The 16517-nt window shown below is 38.7% G+C and overlaps 1 protein-coding gene across 1 annotated transcript in view; it reads left to right on the top strand.

The window, feature by feature from the left end:
* Positions 1 to 16517, top strand: part of FRRS1 (ferric chelate reductase 1) — a 69432-nt gene that overhangs the window by 33382 nt on the left and 19533 nt on the right. Inside the window, exons 8-9 of the mRNA XM_007936093.1 lie at positions 12148 to 12261; positions 14212 to 14327. Of these exons, the coding sequence (XP_007934284.1) occupies positions 12148 to 12261; positions 14212 to 14327 (230 nt within the window). The remainder of the gene's footprint in view (positions 1 to 12147; positions 12262 to 14211; positions 14328 to 16517) is intronic.

The raw sequence follows: 16517 nt of genomic DNA, 5'->3' as shown, positions 1-16517 counted from the left end.
AGCAGCCCTTCCTTCTCCCATGATTGTTCTCTCCAGGGCATGTGTCTACTTGAGGTAAATGTTTAACTCACATGCCTGTACTTTGTTTGGCTGGAAACCACAGTTGTGGGTTCAATTCCAGACCTGAAGGGCAGCTAGGGGCCATAGTCTCAGTGGTTACACCAGGCTCTATTGGACCAGCAAACCTGGTCCCCACCTTCTTTTTTTTTTTTTGTCTCCAAATGATTTTGAGTTTTGTACCACATTGTTCTCCCTCTTTATGCAGGATCTCCTACATCCCTTCCAAGTGATGGCAGTGGTAGCTGGGCACCATCTAGTTCTTCTGGTCTCATAGTTGTATAGGTTGCAGATCGGATGGTGTACCAGTCGCTAGGACTGATTGTTTCCATTAATTTTGGTTTTCTTCTTTCTTCTTGATGAGGAGAGACCCGTTGTTGCATCTAGATGGCAGCTTCCTAGCTTTTAAGGTCCCAGTCGCTACTCGCCAAAGTAGTAGGTGGAACAATGTTTTGTATAGTATGTTATGCCAATTGAGTTTGATATCCCCTGCGACTATGGTCCCAAGCCCGCAGGATCAACTACTCGGTCCCTCTGGGTAGCTGTAGGTCAGCATTTTAGAAATTAAAATTTTCTTGTAGGAACAATGTTATAAATGATAGTTCTAACACTCCCTCAGAAAAATCTAGTTAGTGGGTAATATATGTCAAGACATCAGATGATGTATTGCACTGGGCAAATCTGTTGCAAAAGACCTCTTTAAAGGGCTAAAGAGCAAAGATGTCTCTTTGAAGACTAAGGTGAGCCTAACCCAAGCCATGGTATTTTCAATCACTTCATATGTATATGAGATCTAGACAATGAACCAAGAAGACCAAAGAAGAGTTGATGCTTTTAAGTTGTGGTGTTGGCGAAGAATGCTGAAAGTACCATGGACTGCCAAAAGAAGTAACAAATCTGTCCTGGAAGAAGTGTAGCCACAATGCTCTTTGGAAGGGAGAATAGCCATATTTTGTTTCATCTGCTTTGGTCATGTTGTGAGAAGGGACCATCCTCTGGAGAAGGAAATGCTGGATAATGTGGAGGGTCAACAAAAAAGGGAAGGGCCTCAACAATATGGATTGACACAGTGACTGCAATAATGGGCTCAAGTGTAGCAAGGATTGTGAGGCTGGTACAGGACCGGGCAGGGCAATGTTTTGTTCTGCTGTGCATAGGGGTCACTATGAGTCGGAGCTGACTTGACGGCACCTAACAACAACAACAACAACAACAGTGGCACAGTAGTTAAAATTTTGGGTGCTAACTGAGAAAGGTTGATGGTTCAAACCTATCTGTTATTTTGTGGGAGAAAAGACTTGGTGATTAACTCCTATAAAGATTAGTCTAGAAAATCCTCTGAGGCAGTTCTACTCTGTCCTTCAGGATCACTGTGAGTTGGAATAAACTGGATACACACAGCAACAGTGCAAAAAGGACATAGGTTGTGTCTCTTAACCTCCTCTAACTTTACAGTGGGGAGAGGAAAAATCACCATCAATATCAACAGCTCAAGGCTGATTCCTGTGAGGTGAAGATCACACATGCCACCACCCTTCAACCTGTCCACCAATTCTGACACCAGCTGCCCCTCCCATGGCACTCACTACTTCTCTGCTGGGTTCGATAATTCATTTCAGTGGCCACACAAAACTCAAAATTATGGGGTTTATTAGGGAAGTAACAGGTTCCAGTTCAAGTTCAGAAACACTCAGGATACAGTTCTTCAATCAGGACAGCCTCACTTTGGCCATGCCTGTAGGCATGCCTCTTTGGCCCTTGGCCTTTCGACCTGGCCTCAGCCTTGCTCAGAAAAATGTTACAAAGCTCTTTCAGCTCTGCTAATAGGTGTATCCCACTCCACCAGCAACCTTCTGCCCAAAGGCACTCAGCTTTTTTTGCTCTGTGGGCTGGCAAACCTACTGCTCTGTCCTGTGCCAGTCTTTTGGTTCTGCTGCCTCTCCTGCCACCATTTCTCTGCCTTCTCTCTGCTGTTGTCTCAACACAGGGATGTCAGGTCCAAGGACATGTTCCACTCTCAGTTCTTCTCTTTCTTGATGGTAGTATAGTCCCCTCTTGTGCCTCTAGATGGGCTCATTTTAAGCCTAGTGCAATGACAAAACTGACCAATCTTCACATTGAAGTTTCATACACCTTATTTCTGTGTTGCTACCTGCTGTATACCTTATTTACATTACTAACAAGCTATCCCTCCCCTTGGTGAGCCACAAGCACTTTATATTTGGATAGTCTCATTTAGTCATCTGGAGGGAGTCACAAAGACCGTGGCTGGAAGAGCCATACCAAGTAAATCACCACAAACAAAAACAAAAAAATGTGTGAAAATTATTTTATCCTCCCTACTCTGCCTTCTCTCATTCTGTTGTACATAGGGTCACTATGAGTTGGAGTCAACTTGACAGCACCTAATAACAATAACAACAATACTTTGCTATCTGCTGGTTGTTTTTGTGCTGATGCATAGCAGGAGAATCTCTACCTTTCCTTATGCAGTGTTTCTCAAAGTGTGTTACACAGGCAACTTGCTCAGAATCACCTGGACTGCATATAAAAAAATGCATATTCTGAATTCCACCTCAGAGCCACAGGGGTGAGTTCAGTTTCAGGCTTGAAGGGTGTCTAGGGTCCATAGTCTTGGGGGTTCCACCAGTCTCTATTAAACCAGTAAGACAGGTCTTTTTTTTTTTTTATGATTTTGAGTTTTGTTTCACATTTTTCTCTCACTGTATCCAGGACCTGGGTGCTCTGGTGGTATAGTGCCTAAGGCATTTGACTGCTAAAAAGAAGGCTGGTGGTTCAAACCCACCAGCTGCTCCTGGGAAGAAAGTTTGGGCAATCTACTTCCATAGTGATACTGTCTTGGAAACCCAAGGAGGGGTCACTATGAGTCAGATTTGACTCAACTGCAGTTGAGTTTGGTGAGCCATCTGGAACTAGGCCAGAGCTTACAAGTCAAAAGAATATGGTCCTTCAGATTGTCAAATAGGCAGACGTGAATGGCACACTTGGGAATCCACACAACACCCTTACTTCTATCCTGCTGACCACAAATCTTTTTCTATTACCCCTTCAGGATGCCAGCCACGAGCTAGGAGTTTTTTTCTGGGACTCCTTCACTTTTACCTGCTGGCTCCCACTACTCCATTGGGTTTGATAATTTGCTGGAATGAGTTACAGATCTCACAGAAAGTATAGTAAAACCTTTGAAAGCCAGAACCTGTGTAAGGTGGAAACTGATCAGAGAAAGAAAATTCAAATATTTTCTACTGAAAGGAAGACTATACCCTGTGAAAGGCATAAAATTTGTGAGACCTGGAAAAACTAGCCAATCCTGTCACGTTCTGGCTCTCACAGGTTTCACTCTACTATACTTGCTATTACAGATTTATTATAGCAAAAGGATATAAATTACAATCTCATAAAAAAGAGGTGAATGGGTGAGGTCTGGGAGGGCTCCTGTTGCTGGGGTTCTATATCCCAAAGAGGGCACATCACCCTTCCTCTGCCAACAAGTAAGCTTTTGGAGTCTTTGTGTTCAGAACTTTTATTGGCTTCAGTACATGGTCATGATTGAGGCCTCATTGCATATGCTTGATAGATGAAATAATACCTCTTGAGGTTAGTTGATATTGTGCTACTAGGTGGTCTCTCTTGTCTACTCTACTCTTTAGCACACATCCTCAGGTGTAGTCTGGAGGTTTTACATAATAAAGGCACTTTAGTTATTCAGGAAATTCCAAGGGTTATCTCTCAGGAACCAGGGACAAAGGGTTTTTCTTCTGGTGAGTTAATTCATTACTGCACATCAGTCTGTTTTAAACCTTTCAAGCCAAAACTTTGAACGAGTTTCATTCCAGTTCAACCCCCTGCTGAGAATTTGCATTTCTACCCCAGATATACTGAACTGGAATATACATTTTAACAAGATCCCCAAGTGATTCTTATGCATTGAGTGGATTCTTATGAATGAACCTGCTCAAAGCCTGTTTCTATTTGCTGTTATCCCCTCAGAGTACTGACACTGTCACATATTTAAACTGATAGAACTCACTTGGGTGACTAAGTAACTTACAATTAGAAATTCTACCAACTTAGAGATCCTGTTGTCACAAGACCTTTTACTTTAGCAATTTAGGAATATCTTAGGTCAAATAATACCATGGAGTCCTGTGCTAAATAAGACTCAACCTCCCTTAGAACTCAACTTCAAATGGAGTCATGTAATGGAACTCCAAACTTTTACTGGTCTTCTGCTTTAATGAAGGTTAAGTTCATGCTTAGTCCATGGCACCACAGTGATTCAAAGTTTAAAAACACTTTTCTTCTAGCTTGTCTCTAAGGATCCTTGGGGATGCATTACTGCTACTCTACAAATGCAGTATTTTTAGATTCTTCAGTGTCTTTCTTGTCGTTATCAGTAGTTTTCTTTATCTTTTTGACATTTTTGTAGATTCTGAGGGTTTATAATCTCTTTTTTTCTCTGTCTGATTCTGTCTCTTGCTTTATAAAACACTTCTCGTTTCATGCTTTATTTCTGATTTTCTCTAACAAGCCAAGTATAATAGTACTCACCAAAAGAATAACCAGGTATCTAACCACCATATTTTGAAAGATCCGTTTGTTCTCCATTCCTTCAAAAACCTCTTTATCATATACTAGAAATCTATCAATAAATCCAATTCTTTTTATTCCATCTGTGCTTCCATTGATCTATTTGTCTGTTCCTGCTATAGCTGAAATTATTGCAGCTTTATAATAGGTTATGAAATTTGATAGACATGTTTCTTTCATAGATCTTCCTTTTCAGGAATTCTTGACCCTTTGTTGTGTATCTGTTCTTTTAGATGAAATTTAGAAATAGTTTTTCAAATTCCATTAGTAATTCTATTAGGTTTAATTAGAATAACATTGAAATTTTAGATTAATTTAGGGGATAATTGACATCTTTATAATAGTGAGCCTTTCTAGTCAGGAACATATTGGGATTTTCTATTTATTCACATCCTCTGTGTGTATGTATGTGTCTTTCTTTTAGTGAAATTTAGTGGCTTCCTTCATATGTTCATATTGTTATTGTGAACATTGTTTTTGTGCCATCGAATCCATTCTGACTCACAGTGAGTCTTTATGATGGAGTAGAACTACCCCATAGAGTTTCCTAGGCTGTGATCTTTACAGGAGTAGGTTGCCAGTTCTTTTCTTCCATGGAGCTGCTGGTGAGTTTGTAACACTGACCTTTTAGTTAACAGCTGACCGCTTAACCATTGCACCCCAGGGCTCCTGTTTGATGTTCAAATGTTGTTGTTAAATGCCATTGAGTTGATTCTGACTAATAGCAACCCTATGTACGAGAGAAGAAAGCACCACCTCAGTCCTGTGTCATCTTCACAATCATTGACGTGCTTGAGCCCACTGGGGTTGCAGCCACTGTCAATCCATGTCGTCGAGGGTCTTTCTCCTTTTTGCTGACCCTCTACTTTACCAAGCGTGATGTCATTCTCCACAGACTGGCCCCTCCTGATAACATGTCCAAAGTATGTGAGAAAAAGGCTTACCATCCTTGCTTCCAAGGAGCATTCTTGCTGTACTTCTTCCAAGACAAATTTGTTTGTTCTTTTGGCAGTCTACAATATATTCAATATTCTTCATCAATATCATAATTCAAAGGCATCATTTCTTTGGTTTTCCTTATTCATTATCCAGTTTTAATGTGTGCATGAGTTAGTTGAGAAGATCAGGCATACCTTAGTCTTCAAAGGAACATTTTTGCTTTTTAACATTTTGCAGAGGTATTTGGTAACACATTTGCCTAGTGCATTTGATTTCTTGACTACTGCTTCCATGAATATTGATTGTAGATCCAAGTAAAATGAAATCCTTAACAGCTTCAATATTTTTTTCATTTATCATGATATTGCTTATTGGTCCATTTGTGAGAATTTTGTTTTTTTTATGTTGATTTGTACACGAAAAGCTGTAGTCTTTGATCTTTATTAGTAAGCTTCAAGTCTTCTTTACTTTCAGCAAGCAAGGTTGTCATCTGTATATCTCAGGTTGTTAATGAATCTTCCTCCAATCCTAATGTCCATTCTTCTCCATATAGTCCAGCTTCTTGGATTATTTGCTCAACAAACAAATTGAATAAGTATGGTGAAAGGATACAACACTGACACACACCTTTCTTGATTTTAACCATGTGGTGTCCTCTTGTTCTGTTCAAATGACTGCCTGTTAGTCTATATACAGGTTCCGCATGAGCACAAGTAAGTGTTCTGAATTCCCATTCTCTGCAGTGTTATCATAATTTGTTATGATCTACACAGTTGAATGCCTTTTCACAGTCAATAAAATACAGGTAAACATTTTTCTAGTATTATATATTCTTATAGGACTTACTTTGGAGCTCTGGTAGCATAGTGCCTAAGGCACTTGACTGCTAACCAGAAGGCTGGCAGTTCAAACCCACCAGCCACTCCTCAGAAGCAAGGTTGGGCAATCTACTTCCATAGTGATATTGCCTCGGAAACCCAAGGAGGGGTCGCTCTGAGTCTGGTCTGACTTGATGGCACAAAACAACAACAATAGGACTTACTTATTTTTGTTAGTTTGTTCTTGGACGTTTTATAGTTTTTTAAAACAAACTATTGTCAGTGGGATTGTATTTCCCATATATATCTTATTCTTGGTATATAAGAAAGTCATTGGTTTTTGTGTGTTTACCTTGAATTTAACCACTTAATTTTCCAGTTGATGATATTGAATTTTCTAGATAGATGTCATATCCAGTGCAAATCAGTATAGGTTAACAGCACTCATTTCTCTTTCTTGTCTCATTGCGTTGTCTAGTTCTTCCAGAAAAATGTAGAATGGCCATGATGATATAACAAGCTTCTATGTATCGTCCCTTATTTTGAAGGGAATACTTCTTTTTTAAAGTTTTAATTTTTATTGTGATTTGGGTGAAAGTATACAAAGCAAATTCATTTTCCATACAGCAATTCATATACATTTTGTCTGTGACTCATTGACTCCAGTTCCCCTCAATGTAACAGCTCTCTTCCCACTTCCTTGCATAGTTACTTCTTTCCTGTGTCCTTCCCTCCCATGCACTCCTGCCCCGTGAGCTGTCTCCCTGTGAAAACACTGCCCTTTTGTTTTCCCATGAATGATCACTGCAAGTAGTATATCTACCTGATGAAAATGTTCACCCCATATGCCTGTCTGTTGTTTGGCTGGAAGCCAGGGGAGTGAGTTCAATTTCAGACCTGAATGGTAACTAGGGCCATAGTCTTGGGGGTTTCACCAGGCTCAATCAGACAAGTAAATTTTTTTTTTTTAATGATTTCGAGTTTTGTTTCACATTGTTCTCCCACTCTATCCCGGATCTCCTGCACTGATCACCCTCTGAGTGGTTAACAATGGTAGCTGGGCACCATGTAGTTCTTCTGGTTTCATGGTCATATAGTCTGAGGATCACATGGTCTACCAGTCCCTTGGACTAATTGTTTCCATGCATCTTTGGTTTTCTTCATTCTTCTTTGCTCTGGATGAGGAGAGACCCATCATTACATCTAGATGTCTGCTTGCAAGCTTTTAAGATCTCAGTTGCTACTCACCAAAATAGGATGTAGAACAAATGTTTTTGTGTAGTATGTTATGCCAATTGAGCTTGATGTCCCCTGTGACCATGGTCCTGAGCCCACAGGTCCAACTACTCACTCCCTTTGGGTAGCTGGCTGTGACCAAGAAGCCACTACAACCTCACCCCTTTTCGGCTCTACTATACACTTGGACATTCTTATAGCACATACAGATATGCATGTAGATACATTGTCTGCCTTTTACATGGTCATGGGCACACTACCCTCTGCCCAGACATACCTGATCGTTCAGCCTGTCCACCTGTGTATCCACCTGTAGATCAATGCTTGCCATCACTGACAATACAGTACTGTACATGGAAAAGGGTTCATCTTTGTTGCTTGTACCTCCTATGTACCTCTCTATGTCTTCCTCTTCTTCAATGCCACTGGGCTGATCACTCACATTTGGTATATTGCCCTTGAAGGGAATACTTTAAATATACATTCAATATACATTTTAAAATAAACATACTGTATTTTTCCTGGTGGATATCCTTTACTGTTTTGAGGAAATGCCCTTTCATTTCTAGCATTATTAAGAGTTTGTCATGCTGGTGTGTTATATATCTTTCGAGTAGTGTGGGATTTATGATTAACTTTACCCAAAGAATTTGATCTTTATTTTTGATTCCTGAGAGATAAGTTCTCAAACTTTGGAACGTCCCTGGTGATTGGCATCTTTTCTGTCCATGAGAGCTCCAAACCACAAAGACCAACCATGTGATATCAGTTCCTCAAGGGAAGAGGGCTGTAGGTTAAGTTCAGTTATATGGACAATGATGTAATCAATCAATCATTCTTTTGTAGTGAGACCCCAGTAAAAGCTCTGAACACTGAGTCTTCCTGAGCTTCCTCCTTGGTATAGACATCAGTGCATAGGAGAAGACAGCACATCCCTTGGACATGAAGCTTCACTTTGGGAACTCTCTCAAACCTCACCCTCTGTGTCTCTTCACTTTTATCTTTTTTGTTATGAATAAAATTTAATCATAAATATAATGTTTTCTTGAGTTCTGTGAGTTGTTTTAGTGAATTCTCAAACCCCAGGGATAATGGGAATTCCTGAAATTGTAGTCAGCAGGACAGAAAAGAGGAGGCCCTTGGAACTTAGGGGTGTCATCTTCAGGGGGCAATAGGAAATCCCAGACTTGTAGCCAGTCAGTCAGAAGTGATGATGTTGTGGTAACTTCCAAGTTGTGACTATGCCTGATAGACTTGATAGTCTGGAGGACTGTGCCCTTTACCTTGTGAGATCTGACCTATTTCTGATGGTTAGGATAGGAGGAAAAAGTACTGCATTTGCATTTGGTATTAGAGAGGATATTTAGAGTGAATTGGTGTGGTATGAGGAAGCACACATGGACACATAGATACCTGCTACAGACAACAATGAGGCAATATTTTATACTTACATTTATAATTTCTGAGTTGTGTACAATTCTCCTATATTTGAGATAATTCTTGCTTGGTTGTTGTGTTGTTAGGTGCCATTGATTTGGCTCTGACTCACAGTGACCCTGTGTACAAAAGGACGAAACACTGCCCAGTGTTGTGCCATCCTCACAATCCTTGCTATACTTGAGCCCATCATTACAGCCACTGTGTCAATCCATCTTCTTGAGCATCTTCCCATTTTTCTCTGACACTCCACTGTACCAAGCATGATATCCTTCTCCAGGGAATGGTCTCTTCTGACAACATGACTAAAGTAGGTGAGATGACGTCTGGCCATTCTTGCTTCCAAGGAACATTCCGGCTGTACTCCTTCCAGGACAGATTTGTTCGTTCTGCTGGCAGTCCATGGTGTTTTCAGTATTTTTTGCCAACACCACAACTCAAAAGCATCAATTCTTCTTCGGTTTTCCTTATTCATTGTCCAGCTTTCACATGCATATGAGATGAATAAAAATACCGTGGCTTGCGTTAGGCACACCTTACCTGTCTTCAAAGTGACATCTTTGCTTTTTGACACTTTAAAGAGGTCTTTTGTAGCATATTTTCCCTGTGCAAATAATGTCTGATTTCTTGACTGCTGCTTCCATGGGTGTTGAATGTGGATCCAAGTAAACTGTAATCCCTGACAACTTCATTCTTGTTTCCATTTATCATGATGTTGCTTATTGGCCCAGTTGTGAGGATTTTCATTTTCTTTATGTTGAAGTGTAATCCATACTGAAGACTGTAGTCTTTGATCTTTATCAGTAAGTGCTCAAGTCATCTTCACTTTCAGCAAGCAAGGTTGTATCATCTGCATATAGCAGGTTGTTAAGGAGTCTTCCTCCTGTCCTGATTTTGCGTTCTTCTTCATGTAGTCCAGCTTCAGGAATTATTTGGTAAGCATACTGATTCAATAAGATTGAGTAAGGATAGTGAAAGGATACAACCCTGATGCACACCCTTTCTGATTTTAAACCATGCAGTATCCCTTTGTTCTGTGAGAATGGTTTCACTATTATGCTTTTCTCACAGAATTAACCTTAGAAGAGTTTTTTAAAAACTAGAATTTTATTTATTTATTTGTTTGTTTTAGATGGTATGGCAGAACTCATCCAGTAGGGTGAGGGATGGAAGTATCTGACTACCTTAAATTGTTTTCTTTTATTGTTGTTGCTCTTCAGGGTTACTGTTCTTTGGTAAATTTTTATAATTCTATATATCCTCAAAATTTATCCATTTTGTTTAGATTTTAAGTTTGTTTGACTGACTTAAAGTTGTAGATAGCATTTTCTCATAATTTAAAAGAATAGCTTCTTTATCAGCAGTTAATTACCCTTCTTATTTTTAACATTGCCTGGTATTTCTTTTTATTGTGATTAGATTTGCCAACAACTCAGTGTATTTTATTGTCCTTTTACAGACTTGATTCTTACACTTGCTAGTTTGCTAACTTCTACCTTTATTTTTAATCACTCTTCCTTCCTCCTTCCTAGGTTGTATTTTGTTGTTTTAAATGCATCTTGAATGAAATAATAATAGCAATCCTTTGAGTATTTCCTTTTTAATTATTTTAAGAAATGCTTTCAAAATGATAAAAATTCCTTTTGAATAATACCTTGATTGCATCACATGTGTTTTGATGTGAAGTGTCTTAATTGGTATTCATCTCTAAGGAGATTTGTGATTTTAGTTTTGATTACCTATATAATCTGAAGGTTATTTAGTAGAGTACTTTTGTAAATATCTAGATGGACTTTTTTTTTTTACTAAGTTTCAATTTTATTATATATTGGCATACACTATAACCTGTATAAGAATTTATTTTTGCAGATTACTAGATTTTCTCCGTGGGCTAATACTTAAACTATTTGTTTTGGACAAAGGTCCACATATTTACGTTATGTCAAATTTTTAAATTGTTTTTCACACTTGTAACATATTTCAAGAATGTGTATGTTTCATAATTTGTTTACTCATTCTATTAATGATGGACATTTATTATATATTTTTGGCTCGTGAAAAAATGTTGCTGTGAACATTCTTGTACATGTAAGTTTGGTTAAAAAGTGAATAGTTTACCTAGAGTAGATTTCTAGAAAACAGATATACATGCTTGGAGTAAATTCTGTACCTTCTAATTTTTAATTATTGTATTTTTATGCAAATAACTTCTAATATGATTATTTGTCAACCATTCCCTACCATTTATCCCCTTTTCTGGGTATTTTTTAAGTGGCCTTTATACCATGTTTTTTTTTTTACATGTTTAAGAAAAAAAAATAGCATTGTGTGTTTATGAATATACCATGTGGGGCAGAGCAGTTGGCAAACAAATGTAGAAGACTTGTGTTATTTCTGTAAAAATAAGGTATATACACAACAATAAAGTTTAACTTCCCAGGTTTTGAATAGCACTATTATTTGTGATTTTGTGTTGATTAGTCAATCCTAACATGAATGGACCATAGACCAAATAATGTAGCATCAAAATGCCTTTTCTTTGTTTGTCTTCCACCCATAACCCATCCCCACATCAAATTGTGGTTGCTTTAATCCTGGATTCTGGATATAGGTAGCAGTTACTGCCTTCAAAAAACTTTTTATATGTGTTCTCTTTTAAGAATTATTTTTGAAATTTTCAATGTTTTATGACCTTATCAACAGTTAAATCAAAGTTTTCATTTAACATTGCTTAACTGTTCTCTTGCTAACTACCAGTTCTTATATCATAAATTCTCCATTCTTAGTGCTTATTTTGATTCATTTCTTGTTTGGCAAAATTATTTAATTTTTTTTTTTGAGAAAAATCATGAACTATTGCTTATGTATTTGTGTTGTCATGTATGAGTCACAATTGACTTGATGGTAGTGGGTTTTTTTTTTTTTTGGTTTTATATATGAGTGAAATCTCTGTTGATACTCATTTGTTACTTAAAAAATTTTGTTTTCTTGCTTTGCAGCTGTCTTTAAATTCCTTCTTTCATGAGGAAATTCTTCTTTTAATTTTCAGGTCGAATTTATAAACATACCCAGCAACCTCTGATTACATATGAAACACACAATGTGACAGACTATCCAAAGAACATAGGAGGATCCCATTCTTCACTCCTTCTGAAGATTCATGGTAAGTTACATGTAATATTATTACTACTTTGTAGAATAGATTTGTTGGTGAGATTAGGAATGGTAGTAGGTATAATTGAGCAGTTTCTCATAAATCTTTTAAGTATTAGAATTTTCAGATGATATTAACTATCTTAATGTCTTCTAATATTTATTAAGAATGGAAGGTAGGACTAATATAGTGATTTTAACCCTGGTTGTGCATTAATATCACCAATAGAGATTTAAAGACATTTTCAAGAAGTAATATTTAAAAAATGCTCTAGGTGATTCTAACTCAGAATGGTTGAGTAAAACTGGGTTAATTAATTTAACTTTAAGGGGTCCTAATTATACCAGAAGGCTGGCGGTTCAAACCCACCAGCCACTCCTCGGAAGGAAGGTTGGGCAATCCTACTTCCGTAGTGATACTGCCTCGGAAACCCAAGGAGGGGTCGCTATGAGTTGGGGCCGACTCGACAGCACATAACAATTATATCATTTATTAAAAAAATTATTAACAAAATGGTGATTTTGATTGTCTAATTGTAAAAGTAAAAGTAGTTTGGTTTCAAGGATATAGTTTAATTTTGAAGAACTGATCAGTGTACCAGTATTTGAGGATATACAAAGTACTTAGTACTATACTGAGGTGTTGTACACTCAAAGATGAATGGGACTAAGTTGGAAGAGCAGTATCTTAAACACAAGGCTCTGATTTTCCCTAGTCTCGTTCTATTGATGAAAGTTGATTTGATTTGAAAACTATCCCAACTTATTGTTAAAAAGATCAGATTTAAAAGTAGTACAATAATGTGGTGTATGCTATACTATTGTAAATTATTTGTGTTTTATGAAAACTTACTTTGTATATTTTCCACGATTATCTATTCTTAACAGAATTCCAAGGAAATACTGTCAGTGTTAAGCTTGAAAGTAACATTATTGTTAATTTGCTTCTATTCATGTTGTTGGAGGCAGGCAATTCAGTGGTCGGATTCTTGCCTGACATGAGGGAGATCCAGGTTCAATTCCTGACCAAGGCTCCTCTAGCACAGCTACCACTTGTTTGTCCGTGGAGGATTTGCGTGTTGCCATGAGGCTGAGCAGATTAGAGCAGAGCTTCCAGACTAAGATAGTTCAGGAAGAAAGGTCTGGTGATCAACTTCTGAAAATCAACCAGTGAACACTTTGATCACAGTGGTTTGATCTGGTTGTGTGTAGGGTTGCCATGATTCAAGGACTCACTCAACATCAGCTAACAGCTCCCAACTGTAATTCTAGTTTTGGCAGTAACTGGATTCAGAAATAATGAGCCATTTGTTTTCCATTGTTTTGGAATGAGATATGAGAAGATTCTGGAATAACTGCGAACAGGCTGTATTAGCAAAATGGTTAAGAGCACAGTTGCTGAAGCCAGACTTGGTTCACCTTCCAACTTTGTAACTTTGGGCGAATGACTTCACTTTTCTATGTGTTAGTTTCTCCATGCAGTAAAGTGGAATAATAATTTTAACTACTTTAAAGGAGTTAATATACATAAAATACTTTGAGACAGTGCTTGGTACATAACAGAGCTGTGGCAGTGTTAGCTAATAGAAGTAATAGTAGTGGTGGTAAAAACTGGGATGTCCAGGATCTTTTTAGATTTTACTTAAGTCAGATGAATGTATTTTCCTGACTTTCTGTATTTTCTAATCATTTGGCTTAGTCATTATGAAACATTTTCGTTAGTTCTTCATCTTGTTGTTGTTGTTGTTATGTGCCGTCGAGTCAGCCCCGACTCATAGCGACCCCTCCTTGGGTTTCCAAGGCAGTATCACTACGGAAGTAGGATTGCCCAACCTTCCTTCCGAGGAGTGGCTGGTGGGTTTGAACCGCCAGCCTTCTGGTTAGCAGTCAAGTGCTTTAGCCACTATGCTACCAGAGCTCCCAGTTCTTCATCTTAGTCAATGTTTTTTCTCACTTGTAGGTGCCTTAATGTTCATGGCATGGATGACTACTGTTAGCATAGGTGTACTGATTGCCCGGTTCTTCAAACCTGTTTGGTCAAAAGCTTTCTTCTTTGGTGAAGCACCTTGGTTTCAGGTAGGTATTTGAGAAAAAGTTCAATGCAATTTTTATATTGTTTGAAGTTTGTGAGCATGAAAGCATATAAAGGACGCATTCTCCATGCAATTATGGCTGTAGCTTTGGGATCCTAATGATTTCTTCTTTTCTCTCTGGTTTCCTAACCAATCGAGAAGCGATGCAGCATGCTTGACAGAGATCAAAATAGAGATGGCTTTATGAAGCTTTATCAAGCTGGATTGAAGAATGTGTCAGGGCCATGTGTGTCCCTTTGTAACATAACTTTGGAACACACATGATCCTGTGATATATAGGTCTAGCTGCAGGGGAAGATACTGGAAGGGCATTTACTCACAGCACTGAGTACAGACTGGTCCAGAAAGGCAGGAGAGCAGAATAAAGGCATTGTGTGTTGTGATAGTTAAAGTTGTGTGTCATCTTGGCTGGGCTGTGGTTGCTGGGCATCTGGATGTAGTTTTTCCCTATGATGAGACTGTAATCACCTATGGTGGAATCTGCTATGAGCACCTAAGTAGTTGCCTTCATGGTATGGCCTGCTTCCAGTATATGTGGAAAAGCTTTGAGAAAGGTCTTTTGCTTTTTTGGCATTATCTGGAACCTACGTTTGCTGAATCATCCTCTCAGTGGCCCAATGTAAGCCTGCTTGCTGATCTTGGAATTGTTCCTGGACTTGAACCAGTGGTCTGCCGTGTTGCCTGTTGATCTCGGGATAGTGCTGTTCTACTTGCCAACCTTGGGTTCGTCAGCCTCAGCAGCCAGTAGCTGCGTGAGTTATGAGAAAGAAGCCTCTAGCTCCAGTGGGCCTGGAGTAAGAGGCAGAGCTGAAGCCCAAGGTTGAGGGACCTTCACCCAGTCCCTAGAGTCGGCACTCTGAATTTCAATTTATAGCCTTCTAAACTGTAAGAATAAATTCCTGTTTGTTAAAGCCATCTACTTGTGGTATGTCTGTTACAGCAGCACTAGAGAACAAAGGGAGCTTTGGTAGCATAGTGCCTAAGGCATTTGACTGCTAACCAGAAGGCTGGCAGTTCAAACCCACCAGCCACTCCTTGGAAGGAAGATTGGGTGATCTACTTCTGTAGTGATACTGCCTTGGAAACCCAAGGAGGGGTTGCTATGAGTTGGATCTGACTCGATGGCAGTGAGTTTTTTTTTTTTTTTTTTCCAGAGAACAATGGTATAGCTGCTTACTGCATTTCAAAGCAGAGGTCTGCCCTCTGGTTGATGGTTAATGAATATTGGACTATCCCTAGCTCACCAGTGAAGATCATTTTTCTCCTGTATGGATGGGAAGAGAAACTGGAAGTGTTCCTTTTCATGTTGCCCCTTCCTGTGAATGGGAGAGGGAGTTTCCTCATAGAAACATGAGCATGAGTGAATAAGTGCCCTTCAAAACATAGCAAAACAACCCTTATCTTTCATGTGCCATGGAGTATATAGATGCTGGCACATATGGTGGCAGATCAATGAATATATTTTGAATTAGAATGTACATACCTACTTGTAGAAGAAAATACTGCTCATTGGAACAGTATTGACTTTAAAAGAGGATATCTTTGGCACTTCATATTTATACAGATTTGTACCTTTTAAGGTTTATTGTATCTAGTCTCATTTCTCACTCTTGGGAGGCAGGGCCAATCTGTTTAATTGTTCTCTCTATTGTGACCTCCCTTGCTCCTCTCTGTCTCTGCTTCTACTGTCTCTGTCTTCTGCTCTTTATCCACCCATGTGGATAGTTCTAACTGGAAGACCCCTGTGTCTCCTGTTTACCAATTCAAATACTCCTTTGTCTTTAGAACTTTGATGAATATATAAAAAAACCCAAAACCAAACTGACTGCCATCCAGTCAATTCTGACTCATAGCAACCCTCATTGAATTTCCAAGGCTGTAAATCTTTGTGGAAGTAGATTGCTTCATCTTTGTCCTGCAGAGCAGCTGGTGGGTTTGAACCACTGACCTTCTGGTTAGCAGGCAAATGCCTTACCCACTATGCCACCAGAGCTGCTTATGATATATATATAGGGTGACTATATATCCTACTTTTTCCTAGAATAATTTAGCATTTGCATCAGTTTTCTTAGCATATTCAATGAACAATGCCTCCTTTCTCTCTATTCTCCATGAAGTATACCATTTACTTAGTAAACTTAATCTTGTTATTGTTGTTATGTGCCATTGAGTC

The sequence above is a fragment of the Orycteropus afer genome, unplaced genomic scaffold, assembly GCF_000298275.1.
Source record: "Orycteropus afer afer isolate SDZICR_OR568_19922 unplaced genomic scaffold, OryAfe1.0 scaffold00033, whole genome shotgun sequence".
Taxonomy (NCBI): Eukaryota; Metazoa; Chordata; class Mammalia; order Tubulidentata; family Orycteropodidae; genus Orycteropus; species Orycteropus afer.
The sequence above is the reverse complement of the archived record's forward strand: the minus strand, read 5'-3'. Positions and strand labels throughout refer to the sequence as shown.